Source organism: Bos taurus, chromosome 1 (genome assembly GCF_002263795.3).
Source record: "Bos taurus isolate L1 Dominette 01449 registration number 42190680 breed Hereford chromosome 1, ARS-UCD2.0, whole genome shotgun sequence".
Taxonomy (NCBI): Eukaryota; Metazoa; Chordata; class Mammalia; order Artiodactyla; family Bovidae; genus Bos; species Bos taurus.
Genome location: NC_037328.1, coordinates 150,720,329 through 150,743,249, shown reverse-complemented (window position 1 = coordinate 150,743,249; position 22,921 = coordinate 150,720,329). Strand labels below are relative to the sequence as shown.

Sequence of the window (22,921 nt, the reverse complement as noted above, 5' to 3'; positions counted from 1 at the left end):
CCAGTGGCCACTCCAGTACTCTTGCCTAGAAAATCCCATGGACAGAGGAGCCTGGTGGGCTGCAGTCCATGGGGTCGCTAAGAGTCGGACACGACTGAGCAACTTCACTTTCACTTTTCACTTTCATGCATTGGAGAAGGAAATGGCAACCCACTCCAGTGTTCTTGCCTGGAGAATCCCAGGGACGGGGAAGCCTGGTGGGCTGCCGTCTGTGGGGTCGCACAGAGTCGGACACGACTGAAGCAACTTAGCAGCAGCAGCAGCAATGGCCTGTCAGTCTTCTAAGCAGCCCTGAGAGGAATGCTCGTCCCCATTTGGTGGATGAGGAAACTGAGACCCAGGCATTTTCTGGCTAACCCAAAGCATCACTTCAAGCAACTAGGAGATTGGCTCCAAACCAAGGGTGTTTGATTCCACACCCAGTGCACTTTTCCACTCTGTTGCAGCTACAGGGGACCCTTTTTGCTACTTACATATTTTAATGCTCAATATGTTTTTAAATAAGTGTTGTGTTTTATACATGCTGGAGACCATCGAGTCAACTTCTAGCGTGGTGTCGGTGAAGGTGCCAAATCAGAGTCCCCAGAGGGAATGTCACCCATGAGGCTGGAGGTGCCAGACACAGAGATGGGAGGTGCTAAGGTTTACCGGGGCTCCAGGGAGTCGTTCACTTCCGTGCATCTCGTTTCTTCTCGGAAGCGGGATGTTGCCTCTCTGCTGTGATGCTGGTCCCTGAAGTGGATTCTAGCCAAGGTGGGCTCATCCTGGACCTCATCGAGGGAAAACTCCTAGACTTCGGAAAGGACCTGGGTGGGATTGCAGTCATAGAGTCCAGCAGGTTCCTCTTTACATATGCTGCTGCTGCTAAGTCGCTTCAGTCGTGTCCGACTCTGTGCGACCCCATAGACGGCAGCCCGCCAGGCTCCCCTGTCCCTGGGATTCTTCAGGCAAGAACACTGGAGTGGGTTGCCATTTCCTTCTCCAGTGCATAAAAGTGAAAAGTGAAAGTGAAGTCGCTCAGTTGTGTCTGACTCTTCACGACCCCATGGACTGCAGCCCACCAGGCTCCTCCATCCATGGGATTTTCCAGGCAAGAGTACTGGAGTGGGGTGCCATTGCCTTCTCTGCTCTTTACATATAATACGCATAAATATGTCATAGGTGAATCCTGTCCATCTAATAGAATGTTTCCACTGACCGTTCACTGCATTTGCTCCTGAGACTTGCTCTGTTCTGAAGAATGTAGCTGTGTTTATTTAGTAGGGTCGCTGTGCTGCCAGCCCTCTAAACAGTAATGGATTCTCTTTTTTTGTTGTTGTTTAATTTTTTTTAACTTTACTTTGTATCAGGGTACAGCCAATTAACAAACAATGTTGTGATAGTTTGGGGTCAACAGCAAAGGGACTGAGCCATCCATCTAGATGGATCCACTCTCTCCCCAAAATCCTCTCCCATCCAGGCTGCCACGTAGCACTGAGCAGAGTGGTGGATTCTGTTTCTAATGGAGTCACGTGATCCCATACACGCCAGGATAGTCACGATGGGGTGGGGTGCGTTTCTAAAGAGGTCTTCTTCCAAGGCTCGTCTCTACCTGTGGGAAATACATCAGCATGGGTGTCGCACACGTGTGTGTGTGTCTGTGCACGAGCATGTGTGAGAGAGACAGAGACAGATGGAGATGGAGGGGGAGAAGGAGAAAGAATCAGAGAAAGCACTTCGGGCAAAGGGCACCAACGTGGCTTCCAGCTGGCAGTTAGCAGGGGGATCTGTGCCCTGGCCCTTTTTGCCAAGTCTGGCCTCAGGCCAGCTCTCGGAGTGCCAGTCTGGATTTAGAAAGGCTCAGAAAGGAGCCTGAGCCAGGAGGTGAGAACGATGTTGCAGAAGTGAGACTTTCCTTCTGGCCAGATTTAAATGAATGAACAAATAAGCAAACAGAGGAATAGATAAATAAGGGAGGCGCTTGAATACCATTTCCTCCGATGTAGGTCTGTGCTTTTCCTCAGGAGACCACGTCCACCTGCCCTCCTGGCTGGACCGTGGGGGCCACCTTCCCAGCCCAAGGTTGGTCACCCCAGGAATTTGGGATGGAGTGGGCTGGGGGGGGGGTGTTGCTCAAGGCAGCCTTGAACTTGGCCTTGAGGCGTCAAGTCCCTAAGAAAGACACGACCCCTGGGAAGCTACTCCTGTGTTCCTGGCTTACTGGGGAACTTGTCTTGGCAGTTGCAAAGCGGTGGCTCAGGCAAGGGTCTCTTTCCTTGGAAATGAAACCATGTGTGGAGGAACTGGACCGTTTTCTTGTAGGGGAGTAACAGTAGGGAAGCATCAGTCATTTCTTCTCCCAGGCTCTCATGGAGCTCTGCAGTGCTCAGAGGTGTCCCATCAGAGGCTCTTTAAAGGCAGTTCCAGCTTTGGGAGAAAACCGGGAAGTGCTTTGGTGGCAGCTTCCGAGGGAGGCCACCTTGTCAGCATCTCTGTCTTCTTCCTGGATGCATGGTGGTGCCTGCCCAGTGGGCACTGCCCGGGACGAGCACGTGGCTGACCCACATGGCCTGTGAGCCAGAGCTGAGGATGTCCTGGATGGGGAATGGTGAAGCTGCTGTGGACTGGTGCGGGGGAGGAAGCTCAGCTCGGCGGGTCTGAGCTATGACACAGATGTCAACCGTTCCCCCAGTGCCATTCCCTCTCATCCAGAATGTTCTGGAAACACAGGAGGGTGGCATGTGTTGGTCCTCTCTGGAGAAGACGCTTTTGCCCGTTCTTCCTGAGCTCAGCGTCCACAGGAGTCCAGCGTGGTGGGGCCTGGCCTTGCCGTGTCAGTCGGGTTCTTCAGAGACAGGACCAGTAAGGTACCTGCTGAAGAGATTTGGTGTAAGAAGTTGGCTCATGCAGTTGCAGAGGCTGTCAAATCTGACATCTGTTGGGCATGCAGTGGCAGGCTGGACACTCAAGCAGGCGTAGATGCAACGGTCTTGAGGCAGAATTCCTTCCTTTTCAGGCAAAGCTCAGGTTTTGCTTCCGACCTTCAGCTGATGAGACGAGGCCCACCGGCATTATCAAGGATAATCACCTCTCTTTAAAATCAAAGGGTGGTTGATGTTAACCACACCTTTGAAATACCTTCAGACCAATGCCTCGATTGGCATTGGATTTAAGTCACTGAGTGTGGTGGCCTGGCCAGGAAGACTCAGAAAACTGACCACACGCGGGGCTCCTGGCTGCTTGGCTGGTCAGTGGTCAGTGGAGCTGTTCCTTTCAGCCTTCCAGACCAGCGTTTGCTGGTGCAGCCACTTCCCTGTCCCGGAAGGACTCAGCCTGGCTGAGTGGGAAGTGTTGGAAGGAGGTTCATACAGCAAATTGATGTCACCAGGCCACACCAGGACCAGCCTTCAGCTGTGACCAGTGCAATATTGCAAGGTGGACGTGAGGCATAATCTGCGGTTCAGAATGTAAGGGGCTTCCCCTGAAGGGGAGTGAAAATAAAAGTGTTAATCACTCGGTCGTGTCCGACTCTTTGCAACCTCAAGGGCTGCAGCCCTCCAGGCTCCTCTGTCCATGGGATCTCCCAGACAAGAATTCTGGAGTGGGTTGCCATGCCCTCCTCCAGGGGATCTTCCCGACCCAGGGATCAAACCCAGGTCTCTGACATCAAAGGCAGATTTTTTGCCATCTGAGCCACCAGGGGAAGCCGTGGAGGAAGGGAAAGCTCAAAACTCAATCAGTGGACCTAAGGCCCATTTCCTCTAGAGGATTCGAAGAGGCAGCACGCAGACAGAGGGACCTCTCGGGATCAAATCCACAGATGCTGCTGACTCGCTGCATGATCTTTACACGTGTCAGTTCCGGCTCCATAGGCGGGAGCATGGACGTGCGTTGACTCCACCTTCATTATGGAAACCTCCAGTGAACACCTGGCCGTTCCAGCTCTGCCCCGGAGTGTTGCGGGACAGAGGCTGAGGTCGTGGAGACGGGGATCCTCCCGGGAGGGGCTCGTGGCAGGGACACAGGGAGGTGTGGTTCTGTTTCGTCTGAGCACCAGGGCCCAGGATGCAGCCCCTGAACATGCCTCCTCGCTGCATCTTTCTGGAGAGGGTGGATGCATCACCCACCGCCTGGAAGCCCCAGGCCAGGGGTGCCCAGGAGTCAGGGGCTGCAGCCGGAAATGAAGTGCATCTCCAGCTCCTTCTCGTTGTCCTTGCTCTGAGCTCTGGTGCAGTGGACTTCCCTGCAGCACACTTGCTTCTGGAAGTCAAGTTCAGGGGGAATCGACGAAAGTCACAGATTGGACTTGGGCCAGAATGTGTGGGTTGTTACCTCTGTGGCCCCTCCTTGCTCTTTTGCAAACATCCCCCGGGGGGAGGAGATCCCTCTGTAGGCTGGGTGATGCCAGAATACCACCCCACTCCTACTGCTTTAGAGTCCAGTCCCTGAGAATGGAGTGTGCTTCCCCAGTGGCTCAGTGGCAAGATATCCATCTGCAATACGGAAGACTCAGGAGACGCAGGTTCGATCCCTGCATCAGGAAGATCCCCTGGAGGAGGAAATGACAACCCACTCCATTATTGCCTGCAAAATCCCATGGACAGAGGAGCCAGGTGGGCTCCAGTCCCCGGCATCGCCAAAGAGTCGAACGCAACTGAGCATGCACGCAGCATGCACACATGAGCCCTGGGAATGGTCTTCTCGATTCCTATCCATCCGTCACCCTCAGAGGGAAAGGCTAAGGCTGGAGAAGGGAGGGACTGAGTTTCCCAGGCAAGTGATGAAATTCTACAAAACCTCAGCCCCAACGCGCCCACAGGCTCCTGAAGTGAAATACAAGCGGTGAAGTGAGATCTGCTTCCATTCTAAAGGAGCCCTATAAAAAATAATAAAAGGAAAACAGGAGAGAAAGGCACCTTGAGCCAACAGGGATGTAATTGTGGGTTTAGCTTGGCAGCAGCAGCACCAGATCACACAATTCTTGCAGACATGAGCCTCCCCGCACACCGTGTAGACACAGGACATCGCTTCTCAGTGGTCCCTGGCCACCGTGCCTTCCCCCTTCTTCACTCCAGCCTCACATACGAGAAACCCTCAGATGTCTGCACAGTGGAGACATGTGAGCACAGCCCACCTAGCACAGCTGGTGCACACAGAGGCCCTGCTGGGGCTTCAGGGCCGCCCAGCCTCCGGCGAGCTCCCAGCTGATGGCCTTAACTCTGTGTGTGGTTCCTAAGGCACACGCCACTGTAGACCTGCAGGACAGGTCAAGAAAGACACGCGCCAGCACATGCGGTGCACAGGGGGATCGCCTTCCCTTACAGGTGGGCAGTATTGTGTGCAAAGCAGGCTGCTTGACTCTGGCTCAGCATCCCTGTTTTGGACACTCTGCTGGTTGCATGTCCAGGTTGCACTGAGCGTCCTTCATCCTTCCACAGGCAAGGATGCCTCCTCCATGCTGCCCACCTGGAGGCTCACTGCAGCTGGAGCGGAAGGGCTCTGTGTGCCGCGCCGTAAGTCCGGCTCCCAGCCCAGAGCCCAGGCCGCCTGGAGCCATTAACTTATTGTTTGAGTCTGTTGGGCGAGTGCGGACAGGGGGAGCGTCCCCAGCTGTCCTGGTTCTCAAAGCAGGTGCCCTGAGAGCCTCAGCACCACCTGGGAGCTTGTTAGTGATGTGGCTTCTCAGCCCCGCCCAGACCGGCTGAAGCAGAAACTCTGGGGCCGGGGCCTCGCCCTCCAGGTTTCAGCAAGTCCCCCTCCTCACCAGGGATTCTGGTGCTCACTGGTCTAGCCCTACTGCAGGTTCCAGGGAGATGAAAACAGAGAATCCCTGGAGCTGAATAGAAGTGGTCTGAGAGTGGAGAGCCGGGAGAAGGGATGTGCAGAGGAGGGTTTGCACCCAGGAAGTCTGCCTGGATGGAAGGGGAACCCCCCACCACCAACCTCCCACTGCAGTAGCTTTTGTCTGCCTGAGTCTTTGTGGTGAGGGACTGAGCCTTGCCTTTCTCTGTGGTCTGGGAGACAGATTCACTGTGTGTTGTGAAGAACTCTAGCTTAGGGTCAGACGGCAGGATGCTTTTGATGTGGTATTTAAAAAGCATGGTGCAGGAGTGTGATTAAGGTGACAGAAAAGGGGGCTTCCTGATTGGTCCATCTTGGTCCCAGACATCCCAGCTATGCCTGCAGTCGTTCCTTTTCCCAAGTCTTTATTGAGCACCTACTGTGTGCAGTCACTGTTACAGGTACTTGCCATGCAGTCATGAAGCATACATGAAAATATTGCCTCTCTAAGTTCACTTTCTAATGGGAAAGACAGCCATTGAGCCGGATAGCTTACTAAAGGCTAGCAGGTTAGATCATAGTAAATGCTAAGGAAAAAAAAAATAAAGGGAACCAGGAGTGGTAGTTCTACAAAGGACAGCCTGAAAACATCACCTCTAAGAACATGACAATTGAGTAAAGTCCCAAAGTCAGTGAGGGGGTAGGTCTTACGGTTAACCAGCAGAAGAACTTTGCAAGTAAAAGGAGTGGTAAGTGCAAAGGTCCTGAGGTCAGTCTGAAGTGTTGGGGGACAACTGAGGCTGATGTTTAGTGACTAAGGGGAAGAGTAATAGGGGTTGAGATGGAGTGATTACGGGGCCAGTGAGGGACTTTGATCTTCACTCTGAGTGAGCTAGGAGGCTCCTGGGGGCTGTTATCAAAGGAGGACATGATGGCTCTCAAATTAAGCAGGATGTCCTTGGCTCCTGTGTTAAAGCTGAAACCCACTAGGAGGCCCCTGCAGGAATTCAGGTAAGAGACAGTGAGACCTGCATGAGGGTGGTAGCAATGCAGGGGTGGGAGAAGTGGTTACATCCTGGACATATGCAGAAGGTAGAACTGATACGTTTTGCTGGTAGGTAAGAAGGATTTCCCTGATGGCTCCGTGGATAAAGAATCCACCTGCAATGCAGGAGACACAGGAAATGTAGGTTCAATCCCTGAGTCGGGAAGATCCTCTGGGGAAGGAAATGGCAACCCACTCTAGTATTCTTACCTGGAGAGTCCCGTGGAGAGAAGGAGTCTGGTGGGCTACAGTCCATGGGGTCACAGAGAATCAGACACAACTGAGCAACTAAGCACGCCCACAAGGAGGGACGAAGAAGGAATTGAGGCTGAGCCCCAGGTTTGGGGACCGCACCCTGGAATGAGGGGTGGACAAGCCAAAGCTGGAAATCCCTGAGAACTGAGCCTCGGCCCCTCTGAGTATCAGCCCAGACACTGGGAAGTGAAAAGCGAATGTGTCGGTCACTCAGTCATGTCTGACTCTGCAACCCCATGGACCATAGCACAACAGGCTTCCTTGTCCTTCACTATCTCCCGGGGTTTGCTCAAACTCTTCTCCATTGAGTAGATGATACCATCCAACCATCTCATACTCTGTCATCCCCTTCTCTTCCTGCCTTCAGTCTATCCCAGCATCAGAGTCTTCCCCAATGAGCTGGCTCTTTGCATCAAGGTGGCCAAAGTTTTGGAGCTTCAGCTTCAGCATCAGTCCTTCCAATGAATATTCAGGGTTGATTTCTTCTAGGATTGATTGGTTTGATCTCCTTGCTGTTCAAGGAACTCTCAAGAGTCTTCTCCAGCACCACAGTTCAAAAGCATCAATTCTTTGGCACTCTGCTTTCTTTATGGTACCTTCATGAGGTGATTCCAAACAGAACCACATTTTAAAAAATATTAGCATGATGAGGAGACCTGCTGTCTGAGCCCAGCAGGCTCAGTGGGCTGAAATTAAAAATAAAAAACTCTCAGTTTTACGATGGTGACTGTTCAAATTCCCTACATGTCATTGTGTGGGAAGAGGTGCTTTGCCCAACCCCTGCCTACAGAACAAGATCTTGGCTAAAGGTCTTTTAACATCAGGTTTTCTCATTTTATGTGAAACATTCAATATTTGACCTTTGAAAGTGGCTCCCCGGGACTGGTCTATCTCACATCTTTCTGCTTTGACACATGGAGATTTGACTCCATGTATGTTTTCTGACATTTTCTCGAAGATTTTATGTCCTCTTTTAGGATAGTGAAATTTGCAGTTCTGATGACATTGGTTGCTCTCTGCCTCAGGGTTCTGAATCCGATTGGCATGAAAGATGTCTCCTAGTTAAGCTCGACCGCCTTGCAAACCTTCCAAGCCGTGGGCAGCTCAGTGTCGGAGACTGGAAAATGAGTGTTTTTCCCAACTGTGCTAGTGAAGTCGGGTAGGAATAGCTTGTCCTGCTTACGAGGGACCTTGGGTCTTCACAGACGTCAGTTCACTGGGCCGCGGGGCTGAGGCATGGATTGAGAGGGCTTCGTTTGGGGAAAAGTTAGTGAGGGAGAGGTTACATCCTGGTTCCTGCTCCGTTCTGCTCCGTTCCTCATTTCTCCTCTTGGTGTCACTCAGGACCGTCTTTGCCGTCTCTCGGGATATCGGACGGATGGGTGCCACTTTGTGGAAGAGCCATGCTCTTCCCTGTGATGTGAACGAGTCCCATCAGGTCTCTGTGGATGCTTCCATCAGGGACAAGGGGAAATGCTTGGCATTTTCTCTCCTGTAAAGGAAAATCATCTTGGCTAACCAGGATTTACATAGCCTGTTAGGAAAATGAAACACTGAAGCACCATCACGGCTATCTGCCTTCATTCTTTGCTCTCTGGAAGTGTCTCAAGAAAAACGAAACTCGGGAGATGGAAAGGATGCCACCTCTTCGTCAGGTAAACTCTCTGCAGAGAAGGATCTCATTCTACAGAACATCGTGGTTCCAAAGGATGAATTCGTCAAAGCTGCATTTCCTCCCCAGTTTTCAAGATCCGAGTGTGACGTTGTCTTGCCAATCCCCATTTTCAGCTGCTAAAAGAAACACAGCCTGAAATCATGAAACCTTCTCAGGGAAACGTCAACCCCCTTTTGGGGACAAAGAGCTAACTGTTGGTGGTGACTCTTTAATTAATTTTGTCTTCAACTGCTTCGGAGAAGGGGAACGGGTCTGGTGGGAAGAGGCTGACGTTCCAGGTGTAAGAGAATATTTAGTAAGAGTAAAAATAACACCCAGCTGTGAAGACAAACATCTCCAGTTTCAGTCTGAGCCCCGAGCGCTCCATGAATCACTGCTGAGCTCCACCCGCCGCTCGGCCGCGGGCTCTCTGAAGCAGCTTTTCCACTGCCTCTGAGTCAGAAATAAAACAGACCCACAAATTACCCCAGAGCGCTCCAGACAATCTCCTCCTTGTCTGGGGTCCTAAAAATACCTTTTGTGGTGACTACCTCCATTCATGGCGCGTAACCCGATTAGGAGCTCGTTGGGTCGATTAGGACTAAGTCTGTGCTTTTCGAATTCTTAGGAGGAGAATCGCCAGAGGAGGGGGTTGGTTCCGACTCAGGTTTGAGGCTGCCTGGGATGAACGCCCAGGCCAGCATCGTTAGGGCCCTCTCGTGGGGTTGGCCTCTTCGGACTCCTGGAGTGGCCCAAGGAGACCTGTGAGGCCCTCCCAGGGAGTTCCCTCATCAAGTGCTTAACATGAAATCACCTCGTGAACCCAGAAGGACACTCGGGAAGACAGCGCCCTTCGGATGAACTGTGGGATGAGCTGAAGACTGCTTTGCCAGTAAACGTTTGCCTGCTCACCCACAGAAGGGTCGGAGGGGGAGTGGACCGTGGGCTTCAAGGGCAGAGTATGGGGAGCTGGGGAGAGGGGCTTCACCCCTTGGACGTGGGCACCATGGAAACAGGGGCACGGCTGTATCCCCAGCACCTGGGACAGTGCCTGGTATAGAGACTTTCTCTATAAATGTTTGTTAAATGGATGAAGGGATAAAGAATATACATACATATATATATATATACACACACACACACACACACACACACACATATGTATTATATGTATACACATACATACAAACAATGGAATGTTCTTACTGTTCAGTCATTAAGTCTTGTCCAACTCTCTGCGATGCCATGGACGGCAGCACGCCAGCCTTCCCTGTCCTTCACTATCTCCGGGAGTTTGCTCAAACTCATGTCCGTTGAGTTGGTGATGCTATCTAGCCATCTCATCCTCAGCTGCCACCATCTCCTTTTGCCTTCAATTTTCCCCAGCATCGAGATCCTTTCCAGTAAGTCAGCTCTTTGCATCAGCTGGCCAAAGCATTGGAGCTTCAGCTTCAGCATCAGTCCTTCCAGTGAATGTTCAGGGCTGACTTCCTGTAGGGTTGGCTGGTTTGATCTCCTGGCTGTCCAAGGGACTCTCAAGAGTCTTCTCCAGCACCACAGTTTGAAAGCATCAATTCTTTGGCACTCAGCCTTCTTTATGGTCCAACTCTCACAACCATACATAACTATTGGCAAAACCGTAGCTTTAACAATACAGACCTCTGTTGGCAAAGTGAAGGCCCTGGTTTATAATACACTGTCTAGGTTTGTCATAGCTTTTCTTTCAAGGACTGAGTGTCTTTTAATTTCATGGCTGCAGTCACCATCTATAGTGACTTTGGAACCCATGAAAATAAAATCTGTCATTGTTTCCGCTTTTTCCCCATCTACTGTATATAAAATAGGTAAATAACAAGGACCTACTGTATAATACAAGAAGCTTTACTCAATACTCTGCAATAACCAGTGTGGGAATAGAATCTAAAAAAGAGTGGTTATATGTGTATGTATTACTGATTCACTTTTCTATACTCCTGAAACTAACACAGTATATTGTACATCAACTATACTCCAATAAAACATTTTTTTAAAATTTGCATTTTAGATGTGAACAAAAGTATTCTACCAGGATGTGGTGGAGATCAAGCAAGGCAGGGAACAGCCGTCTCCAAGTGCAAGACAAACTCCAGAACAGGAAGCGGGGTGGGCCCTGGAAAACGGGTAGATTTTGAGAAGGTTGACGGGTTTGCCTCCACCCACTGGAAGAAGTTATATCCATTGCCCAACTTCAATTTCGACCTACCACAGGGGCTTTCTCAAGCCTGAGGGGCCTCCACTCAGCGTTATGACGTGAGGGTGGACCCCAGTTTTAACGTGGCTGGTGAGCTTGAGTCTGTGGCTTGGGGCTGCGTTCAGGGACCTTCTTGCATAGGTCCCCTCATACTCAGCAAGAAGAACAGCATCTGTGCAGTTTCACTGAGGGCTCTTTCTGTGATGGAATCTGCCCGAGTGTAAGTAGGTTCTGATTCAAGAAAACCAATGTCAGATGCCAAGTTTTATTTTGTGTTTCAAAAAACCAAAGCCCTTAATTTTAATTTCTCAGTACATTCTTACAGGCATGATGTGCGTGCGTGCTAAGTCACTCAGTTGTGTCCTATTCTTTGTGACCCCATGAGCTGTAGTGCACCAGCCTCCTCTGTCCATGAGGGTCTCCAGGCAAGAATACTGAAGTGGGTTGCCATGCCTTCCTCTGGGGCATCTTCCCAACCCAGGGATCAAATGTGTGTCTCTTACGTTTCCTGCCTTGAGAGGTGGGTCCTTTACCACCAGCACCACCTGGAAAGGCATGATACCCCTTTTCAAAAAGAAGAGGTTATGTATGGAAACAGCTTAAAAAAAAGTTTTTTCTTGAACTGGGTTCCTTTTCATCTTTTTTAGAAAATATTATTTTATTTGTTTATTTATTTGGCTGCATGGAGTCTTCATTTTAACATGCGGGATCTTTAATTGCAGCATGCAAACTCTTAGTTGAAGCATATGGGCTCTAGTTCCCTGACTCGGGATGGAACCTGGGCCCCCTGCATTGGGAATGTGGAGTCCCGGCCACTGGGCCCAGAGAAGTCCCTTCCCCGTCCACTTTATCTTAAACAGCAACATTGCCTGCTTCCCGAATGGTCCAGTTTCTGCCCTGGTCCTCAGGTCTGTCTGCTTAGACCCACGATCTGGGTCACAGTCCTTCCCACTCTGCTTTCTGAGCCCAGAAACTTCTCACCTGACTTCCTCACACTCAGGAATGTTCACCTTCCATCTCTGCAGAGCTTGCACCCTGCTGAGCACCTCTAGGAGGTTTGGGGGAGGAACAAATGACATTCCACTGTAAATCGGGAAGGTCAACTTTTTTTTTTATGAACCAGACATCACATTTCCTATCTCTGTCTAAATAAGCCTTGCCACACTTAGTGTCTCCCAGGAGGCTCTGCCTTCATCTGCATGGGGCTGCCCCTGTTCAGCTCTCATCGCCTTCTCCTTGACTGGCTTCAGGATTTTCTTCAGAAAGTACCGACCAGTGATGAAGCTGAGTCTTCTGAGGGTCCATCCCATAAGGTGTTATGTCTGGGAAAGAGACTGCTTGTGTGGAGTTCCCAGGGGAGGTCCTATAGCGTGGTGGTCAAGTGCTTGGACTCAGGTCCCTAACTGTCTTAAGTTCAAATCCCAGCCCCTCCACTGATGGTAACATGACCTTAGACACAACCTGTACCCTGAGTCTCTGCACATCACCTGTATCGTTGCTGCTGCTTATTGGTGTTTGACCTTGTGGGTGAGATAAATAGCAACAGCTAACACATACCATTTGATGTGTGTTAGGTGCCATTTGGAATGTCTCACCCCTGAATTTGCTATAATAAGAATACATAAGAGTTTGGAGCCATCTCTAGCATGAGTAAGCAGTCCAATATGGGATAGATGAACCAGATAAGATCTATCAATGTTTGTTCACCCACCATGCATTAGATCAATTTCCCAGAGGCAAATTTGGTTTTAAAACATATAAGTTAGGACTTCGCTGGTGGTCCAGTGGTTAGGAATCTGCCTGCTGATGCAGGTGATATGGGTTTGATCCCTAGTCTGGGAAAATTCCACATGCTGCTGGACAACTAAGCCCATACACTGCAAAGATAGAAGTGCTCACTCCAGAGCTTGTGCTCTGCAAGAAGAGAAGCACTGCAGGGAGGAGCCTGCACACCACGTCTGGGGAGCAGCTTCCGCTTGCAGCAAAGACCCAGTGCAGCCATAAATAAATAATAAAACATTTAAAAATAAAAATAGAAGTTAGAAGATTGTGGAAACTGGACTATATGTATATAGCATTCCATCTCTCAAGATCTTGTCCATTGTTTAATTGTCCATTTCTTATATTTTTGCACTCATTTTTCTGATTCTTTCCAAAACAAAGTCAATAGGTTCATCTGTACCATTTTTCTAGATTCCACATATGTGCACTAGTATACAATATCTGTTTTTCTATTTCTGACTTAAACTTCACCCTGTCTGACAGTCTCTAGGTCCAGCCACGTCTGCAAATGGCACAATTTTGTTCCCGATTAATGCCTGAGCAATAGTCCATTGTGTATTTATACATATGCACCACATCTTCTTTATCTCTTCTTCTGTTGATGGACATTTAGGCTGCTTCCATGTCCTGGCTATTGTAAATAGTGCTACAGTGAACATAGGAGTGCATGTATCTAACTATTACTCCAATAAAAAGGACACAAGTAAATTATAACAAAAACAATGTCAAGAGACAGGAAGTGTGGAGCCCTGGCTGAGGACACACAGTCCCGGGGTTCCTGCACCTGTGGCAGCTGAGAGCTGAGTGCTCCGAGCACCTGCTGTGGGTGTGGAGTGTTCTCAGGTCTGCTGGCGGGTGGTGGGAAGGATTCTGCCTGCTGCACCACCCAGGTCTCTGAAGGAGAAGCCACAAGAGAAACTTCTCTCAAGGTTCAGCTCAGGAAAAGCTTCTCTTCTGCTGAATAACTTGGTCCGTGGGTATTTTTTTTGACATCTTGAATGGTCACAGGATATACTTCCTTTTTTGCTTTGGCGAGTAGAAAGTTCAGAGATAAATTGATGTTCTACCTTGAGCAACTATAAATAGTAAGCTTGCTTAATGGGCTGATTTTATCTCTTGATTAATTGCTTTTCTGCCCTTATATAACATTCACTTCCATTCCTTTGATCATTTATGTTATTTTTGTCTTGTGCGCATTTTTGCAATCTACCTCAAGTGGCACATAGTTTGAGAAGAGCAGGGAAATAAAATATATTGAGAAGCACCACACATACACATAAATATCACTCTGGAGTTGCAGACGAAAATAATGGAATCTTCTCCTCAGAAAAATGTTAATAGAAGCTAAACGCTTGTTCTTCCAAGTAGCTTCTGAAGCCTCCCTCTTGACTACTCATCAGAACCATATTGTTATTTTTCAGTCACTAAGTCGTGTCCGACTCTTTGCAACCCCGTGGACTGTAGCACGCCAGGCCTCCCTGTCCATCACCAACTCCCAGAGCTTACCCAAACTCATGTCCATTGAGTCGGTGATGCCATCCAACCATCTCATCCTCTGTTGCCCACTTTTCCTCTTGCCCTCAATCTTTCCCAGCATCAGGGTCTTTTCCAGTGAGTCGGCTCTTTGCATCAAGTGGCCAAAGTATTGGAGCTTCAAGAACCCAATCTGGTTTTTCAGCGTGTCTGAGTTTCAGCTTAATTTAAATTGAGTAAACTTTCCAGTTTATTTGATATTCTTTGCTATGTTCTTTCACCATTAATTCATAATACTAGCGTGTTTTGAGAAGTCAGTGCTCATGATCTCAATTCACCTTAATTGAGACTCAGGCCATGTTATCCAGCCATGTGTTCCTAGTTATCAGAGGACAGGCACCAACATTCCATCTTATTCATCATGAACGTTGAAGGATCTTTCTACATTATTTCTGTATTTCCTAGAGGGAGCTTCCCTGGTAGCTCAGATGGTAAGGAATCTGCCTGCAATGCAGGAGACCTGGGTTCAATCCCTGGGTCAGGAAGATGCCCTGGAGAAGGGAATGGCAACCCACTCTGGTATTCTTGCCTGGAGAATCCCATGGATGGAGGAGCCTGGTAGGCTACAGTCCGTGGGGTTGCAAAGAGTCTGACATGACGGAGTCACTAACACTTTGACTTCCAGAGTGGCCACAGTTATGCGCAAGTGACGTGGAAGTCTGTGAGATTGCTATAGAGATGAAACTCCTAAAATTGGCCTCAAGGAAGTTTTAAGGGACTTGGGGGAGTGATACACCCAACTTTTTGGCCCCCTAGATGTTGTCCAGTGCCTTCCTGGAACTCTTCAGTCTGAACCTGCCTCCCCCCCCCTGTCAGGATGACCCCAAGACAATGTGGGATTTCTCCTGCTGCGAGTGGGGGCAACCAGCTGTCTTCCTGCCTCATGTCTCCTCTCCCTGCTGCTGCGTATTGTTTGGGGTTGTGGTTATAAATAGAACTCAGACCTGAAAATGTGAACTTGAGAAAATGGTTCAGACACAATAATTTTTTTATTGTATTTTATTGTGGTAAGAATAGTTAACATGAGATCCGGCTTTTAAACACAAAAACTTTTTTTAATATTTTTTAATGTGGCCAATTTCTAAGCCTGCCTTTAGTGCTGTTTCTGTTTTCTGTTTTGGTTTTTTGACCACAAAGCATGTGGGATCTCCGCTCCCTGACCAGGGATTGGACCCTGTATGGGAAGGTGAAGTCTTAACCACTGGATTGCCAGGGATGTCTGTAAACAAATTCTTAAGTGTCCATTACTGTTGAGCAGAGGTACAAGGTTATACAGCAGATATCCAGAGCTTTCTCATTCTACTTGACTGAAACATTATGCTTACTGATTAATAACTGCCCATTTGTTCCCTCCTCTGGCTGCTGGCAGCCAACACTTCACTCTTTTTCTGAATCTGACTTTTAAAAATAGCTTATATAGGGGGAATCATGCAGTATTTGTCTTTCTGTGACTGACTTTTTCCACTTAGTATTAATATAATGTCTTCAAGATTCATCCATGCTGTAATGTATTTCTGATTTCTTTATTTTTAAGGAGAATAGTATTCTGTTGCATGCATGTACCCCATTTTCTTTATCTATTCATCCATCCATGGACATTTAGGTCCATCCTGGCTATTGTGAATAGTACATAGTGAACATGGAAGTGCTCATATCTCTTGGAGATCCTGATTTTAATTCTTTTAATTCTTTTCGATAGATATGCATAAGTGGGATTGTTGGCTCATATGATTGTTATTTTTAAAAAATGTTTCAAGGGATCGCCATACTATTTTCCAGGGCAGCTGTACCCTTCTGCATTCCCACCAAGAGTATGCAAGGGTGGCAGTTTCTCCGCATCCTCTCCAGCACTTGTTGCTGCCGCTTAATTACTTTAGTCACGTCTGACTCTGTGCGACCCCATAGACGGCAGCCCACCAGGCTCCCCCGTCCCTGGGATTCTCCAGGCAAGAACACTGGAGTGGGTTGCCATTTCCTTCTCCAATGCAGGAAAGTGAAAAGTGAAAGTGAAGTCACTCGGTCGTGTCCGACTCTTTGCGACCCCATGGACTGCAGCCTACCAGGCTCCTCTGTCCATGGGATTTTCCAGGCAAGAGTACTGGAGTGGGTTGCCGTAAGTTTTGCTTTTTGTCTTTATCATAGCCATCTTGACAGGTGTGAGGTGATACCTCATTGTGGTTTGACTTGCATAATAGCTTTTCCATGCCCTTGAAAGATAGAGTCTTTGAGAGAAATATCTTGAACCATGCTTATTTGCAATTAAGAAATTCATGCCTAAAATAATAAGACAGAAATTTCATATTCACCAGTTGATTACCCATTTAGAAAGCATCTAAAAAATGCCTTAAAGCTTTCATAGGGACTGTTAAAGAGCACATAGATGAATATTAAGAATATCATATTTAAAGGGATGCTCTTTGCTTTGTGCGTTTCAGAGCAAGAATGCCCAAATCCTTACCATGTTAGAGTAGAAAACTTGGGATCCTCTGTTTTAGGCTCAGTGCAGATGGAATACTAAGCTGTTTGTGGGAAGTTTCTTCCTGTGTCTTCTAAGAATGCACACTGAAGGTGGAGCTTATTAAGCACAGTAAGCGTGGACAGGTTTCCATGTGGATCTTTTCTTATCACAGCTGGGCAAAGACTGAAAATGCATTTATTGGGAGAATTTTCAGTATACACTTTTCAATTTTCTGAACCACGTTAAGATGTATTTTTCTTAATAAAAAAAAATAACACGTCCCTGAAAAAACGAAATCTTTGGGAATTCCATCTCTCTTTAAAAAAAAAATTATTTAGTTACTATTTGTTTTATTTTTGACTGTGCTGGGTCTTCACTGCTGTGCAGGCTTTTCTCTCGCTGCGGCCAGTGGGACTGTGCTTCCTAGTGGTTCTCGGGCTTCTTTCTCATTGTGACGCCTTCTCTGTTGCAGAGCATAGCCTCTATGTTGCAGAGCAAGGCTCGAACACTTGTGGCTCCCAGGCTGTAGAGCACGGGCTCAGTAGTTGTGGCACGCGGGTTGAGTTGTTCCGCAGCATATGGGATCTTCCCGACCTAGGGATCAAAGCTGTGTCCCCTGTGTTGGCAGGCAGATTCTCATCCCCTGCACTGCCAGGGAAGCCCCCCTCCCTTTTTAACTTCCGTCTGTTTAGACGTGTTCTGGATGTGTCACGCAGCTGCTGTGCTGGGAATGAAGAGAAGGGGGTCAAGGATGGTGGTCTAGACTGGACACTGTCCATGTACCGCAGCACAGAGCTTAAACCAGAGTAACGTGGGGGCTGGGCCTTCTTGATGCCTTTCTGAAATGAAGATCAGTTTCACCGCTTGAGAGGCTGTCTTCCCAGCCATCTTATTTTTACTGAGGGGGCCATCTGGAAGCGTAGACAGTGAGTAGAAGCTGCCCAGCTTCAAGCCTCGGTTCTGCCTCCTCCTGACTCAGACCCGGAGCAAGCCCCTTCTCTTTTGTGTTCTCAGTCTGCACCTCTGAGAAATGGAGCTGATTCCAGGCTGTCGTGAGGACTGATAACAGTTAAGCTCTCAGAACATGATGACGTGTATACGTGCTACTACTTTGCTATTAAAATTTCCAAGAGAATAGTTAAGGGGAAAAGGCTGAACAATGAGACTAGAACAGCCAAGGCCCCTTTAATCAGTGTTACTTGAACACCCGGCTTGAGTTCTGTATGTCAGTGGCCCTATTGGGGTGACCCTCTTCCCACACTGAGGTTGTAGTTCCCTTAGAGTTATTACAGAAACTATTTGAAATGAACATAAACATGGTCCCCTTCTGTCTTCCTCTGAAGCTAAAACAAAATACAGTGGGAAAAAAAATATTTAAAAAAATGTCCTGAATGTACAGCTTTTGAAAATAGCATGTCATGTTGCTTTTTTTCCCCTAATGTTGAAAGCTGGCTGGAAAAGCTTAATAAAGTGAATTATGTCTTCTGGTTATAAGATGAAGACATAAACTAACCTGGTTGAAGATTATGCCTGTTTTAAATACATACACATATTTTTGTAAAATTCCAATAAAATGCAATTTATTTTTATTTTTTAATGATTTTTATTGTGGTAAAAATCACATAATATAAAGCATACTATTTTAACCACTTCTAACTGGATAGTTCTTAGTGTACTTAGTGGCACTAAGTACAGTCGCATTGTTGTCCATCTCTCACCGTCATTCACTTTCCTAAACTGAAACTCTGTCCCCACTAAACACTCACTCTCCTTCCCCCTCACCCTGCACCCCTGGCATCCATCATTGTACCTTCTGGCTCTATGGACTTGACTATTTTCGGTGTCTCACGTAAGTGGAGTCAAACAGTATTTGTCTGCCCTAATGTGTATTGGTTGGAGAAGGAAATGGCAACCCACTCCAGTGTTGTTGCATGGAGAATCCCAGGGACGGGGGGGCCTGGTGGGCTGCAGTCCACGGGGTCACTGAGGGTCAGACATGACTGGGCAACTTCACTTTCACTTTTCACTCTCCTGCATTGGAGAAGGAAATGGCAACCCACTCCAGTGTTCTTGCCTGGAGAATCCCAGGGACGGGGGGGCCTGGTGGGCTGCCATCTATGGGGTCACACAGAGTCGGACACGACTGAAACGACTTAGCAGCAGCAGCAGCAATGTGTATTGGAATACACAGAACGCAGTTTAATAGCTCATCATATCTCCGGATTTGATGAGGGATCTCTTTTAATGCCATGGGAAAGCTGACGTGATCTGTTCCTAGAGCTTAGTCCTCAGAGATGGAAATTGAACAGTAGGGTTGTAAGAAAATGACAGAGTTCGTCTGAAGGGTCCATAATCCCCAGTGACCCTTCTTCCTGTAATTCTGTACATCTCCTTGGCCTTTCACTTTTTAAATGGCTAACTGCCTTGCTGGAGAAGAAAGAATTTGGTAGTGCCTGGTATACAGCAAGTACTCAATAAAAAAATGCTCTAAATGAGGAGTGAATGACTGCATCTGAACAGCACTTATCCTAGAGTGACAGTCATCACCTACGTAGCATCTAAAGTCTTTTTTCCTAAAGAACCAAACTCCTTTAACTCTCTTCCCTAGTAACTTCTCTCCTTGAGACGAATAGACCAAAACACACACTCTCTACTCAACGGATGGAATTTTCCAAGGGGATAGGAAACTTAAGTCTCAAGTGAAGACATTCAGTGTTTTGATATTAGGATGGGTCTTTTAGAGATAAATGTTGGAAGCCAGGAAAAATAGCATCAAGAGGAAATAATGCATGTGTAGGCAGCGTCGGAAATATAGAGGGTTCACACCATGGGAACTCTGACCGCTATTATTTTTGAATTTCCTTCATGTTAGTACAGCTGTGCAGATGCCATGAAGCAGGGTTATGTATTTCCCGGCCCACGGTACGGGCTCAGTCCGGGCGATCCCAGCTATGACCTCCATCCACAGATATACCTGCTCCATCCTCATTGTTAGCCCTGAGCTCCCTCCATCAGCACCTGTACAAAGGATGCTGAGAATGAATCTGTAGTTTCAAAGTTCCCAGATGCTGAATGAACTCTTTCCAGGGCCTATGGTCCATCCTTCCTGTCCACTCCCCAGCCACAACTCTTGGGTCCAGAATGACTTTCTCCATTGCATCTCAGTCCTGCCCCACCCAGAGAGTGCCCTTCTGCTTTGGTAGCTCCTTAGGCTTGAAGGCTGCATCCATGCCAGGCCTCTAGTTCCAAGATTCTGCAGACTGGCTGCAGAGTTCCAGCTGACATGGTATGGAGACAAAGGAAGACCCACTGGGGTGGAGCCCACAACCATCAGGGCCTCAGACATTGGGATGGAAATCTAAAATCCAGTAGATTGTATAGATTGCCAAGAGTACAAAAAACCCTGTGTTGGGTAATGCTTATGAGGACATTTTCAGAAATCTGCCTTAGATGACATAACTCAACTCTCAGGATCCTTCAGCTACAGGGATCTTGTGTTAGTGATCTCTGACTTAACCATCTAAGAAGGCATTGACACGTTCTTCTGTTCCCTGGTTAAACCAGAGTTTTCTGTTTGGAGTTTACCTGTTACATATGGGAATGATGGAGGGCGGAAGGAGAAGAGGGTGACAGAGGATAAAAAGGTTGAATGGCATCACCGATTCAATGGACACGAACTTGGGCAAACTCCGGGAGGTGGTGAGGGATAGGGAAGCCTGGCATTCTGCAGTCCATAGGGTCACAGAGAGTTGGACACGACTTGGCAACTGAACAGTAGCGATCTCATCACACCCAGTCACTTTTAGATCTTACATTAAGAAACATGTATTCTTTTTTTCTTCTCTTTTTCCAGAAAGGTAAGTTTGTCTTTATCCAAGGGTCCATGGCTGCCTTTACTAACAGCAACCCTCTGAGCTGTTCCCCAATGCCCAGGAGCTTACCCCTGGCACACAGCTGGCTTCACTCCCTGATCCCAGTCCTCCAAGGCTGCTGGGGTCCCCTGTCCTGCTGCTTCCTGCAGGGCCATTCCTGCTCCCCTTTCTGCCCTTCCTGCCCACACCTAAGCCAGGAGCACTGCTGCTACGTCACTTCAGTCATGTCCAGCTCTGTGCAACCCCATAGACAGCCTCCCACCAGGCTCCCCCGTCCCTGGGATTCTCCAGGCAAGAACACTGGAGTGGGTTGCCATTTCCTTCTCCAATGCATGAAAGTGAAAAGTGAAAGTGAAGTTGCTCAGTCGTGTCTGACTCTTAGTGACCTCATGGACTGCAGCCCACCAGGCTCCTCCATCCATGGGATTTTCCAGGCAAGAGTGCTGGAGTGGGGTGCCATTGCCTTCTGCAAGCCAGGAGCACTGGCAGCCTTCAAATTCCATGTCTAACAATCGGCTGCAGGGATTTGAAATTGAACACAAACGTTTCTTTCTGAGGTTTGAAGAGGCATGTCACTCTAGAATAAACCTGGCCGAGTGTCACCTCTCACCGTCTGTGTGCGTGGCCTGTTTTCAGGGAGAACAAGTACCCGTCCAGTGTTCCTGCGCACGTTTCCAATCAGCTGGCACAGACGGGGCTTTTACCCGACAGCTGCAGAAGGAGCTGGCTGGAGGGATAGGAACCAGGGGCTTTTACCTGACAGCTGCAGAAGGAGCTGGCTGGAGGGATAGGAACCAGGGGCTTTCACCCGACAGCTGCAGAAGGAGCTGGCTGGAGGGATAGGAACCAGGGGCTTTCACACGACAGCTGCAGAAGGAGCTGGCTGGAGGGATAGGAACCAGGGGCTTTCACACGACAGCTGCAGAAGGAGCTGGCTGGAGGGATAGGAACCAGGGGCTTTCACACGACAGCTGCAGAAGGAGCTGGCTGGAGGGATAGGAACCAGGGGCTTTCACCCGACAGCTGCAGAAGGAGCTGGCTGGAGGGATAGGAACCAGGGGCTTTCACATGACAGCTGCAGAAGGAGCTGGCTGGAGGGATAGGAACCAGACACATGGGGCTTTTACCCGACAGCTGCAGAAGGAGCTGGCTGGAGGGATAGGAACCAGGGGCTTTCACACGACAGCTGCAGAAGGAGCTGGCTGGAGGGATAGGAACCAGGGGCTTTTACCCGACAGCTGCAGAAGGAGCTGGCTGGAGGGATAGGAACCAGGGGCTTTTACCCGACAGCTGCAGAAGGAGCTGGCTGGAGGGATAGGAACCAGGGGCTTTCACACGACAGCTGCAGAAGGAGCTGGCTGGAGGGATAGGAACCAGGGGCTTTTACCCGACAGCTGCAGAAGGAGCTGGCTGGAGGGATAGGAACCAGGGGCTTTTACCCGACAGCTGCAGAAGGAGCTGGCTGGAGGGATGGGAACCAGGGGCTTTCACACGACAGCTGCAGAAGGAGCTGGCTGGAGGGATGGGAACCAGGGGCTTTCACACGACAGCTGCAGAAGGAGCTGGCTGGAGGGATAGGAACCAGGTGGCAGCACTGGTTCCCACATGCCTGTGCTCTGCTTCCAGCGAGCCTGGGCACTGTCTTAGTCTCATAGGCCACCTGTCGCAAGATGCCATGGGCTAGGGGTCTTAAACAACAGGACTTCTTTTCTCATGGTTCTCGAGATTGAAGTCCAAGATCAAGGTGCTGGGGAGGGGGGTGGTTGGTGTCAGGTGAGACCTCTGTCCTTGGCTGGAGGATGGCTACCTTCTCACTGTAAACTCAGTGGCAGAGAGAGGGAAAGAGAGGAGTCTGGTCTCTTCCTCTTCTTAAAAGGGCACTAATCCCATCATAAGGGCCTCAGCCTCATGACCTCATGTGAACTTTATTCTCTCCCAAAGGCCCCACCTCCACATGCCTTCATGCTGGGACTGGGGCTTCAGTATGTGAATCTGGAGGAGGCACGGTCATTCAGCACATCACAGATGACTGCATTTGTCTTTTCAGTCTCCTCCTCCAACCCATTCCTTCCCCTCCACCTTGCCCATCCTGGCTCCTCTCTGTGCACCATGGAAAGGCAGGGAGGCAGGTTCTGGGGGACCACAGTAATGGAAGGCTGTGTCTTCTTCTCCTCCAGGAACTCCCCTGATGAGTGCAGCATGGCCAAAGGTGGGAAGATGGTGGGCAGCCCGGACACCGTCGGGATGAACTACAGCAGCTACATGGAGGAGAAGCACATGCCACCCCCAAACATGACCACCAACGAGCGCCGCGTCATCGTCCCTGCAGGTC

At 48.9% G+C, this 22,921-nt stretch overlaps 1 protein-coding gene across 8 annotated transcripts in view; it reads left to right on the top strand.

The window, feature by feature from the left end:
* Positions 1-22,921, top strand: part of ERG (ETS transcription factor ERG) — a 316,287-nt gene that overhangs the window by 241,947 nt on the left and 51,419 nt on the right. For 7 of the 8 annotated variants that reach the window (XM_059885370.1, XM_059885371.1, XM_059885369.1 and 4 more), the window contains 1 exon segment: positions 22,767-22,918. In XM_059885370.1, the coding sequence (XP_059741353.1) occupies positions 22,767-22,918 (152 nt within the window). 8 annotated transcript variants of the gene reach the window in all.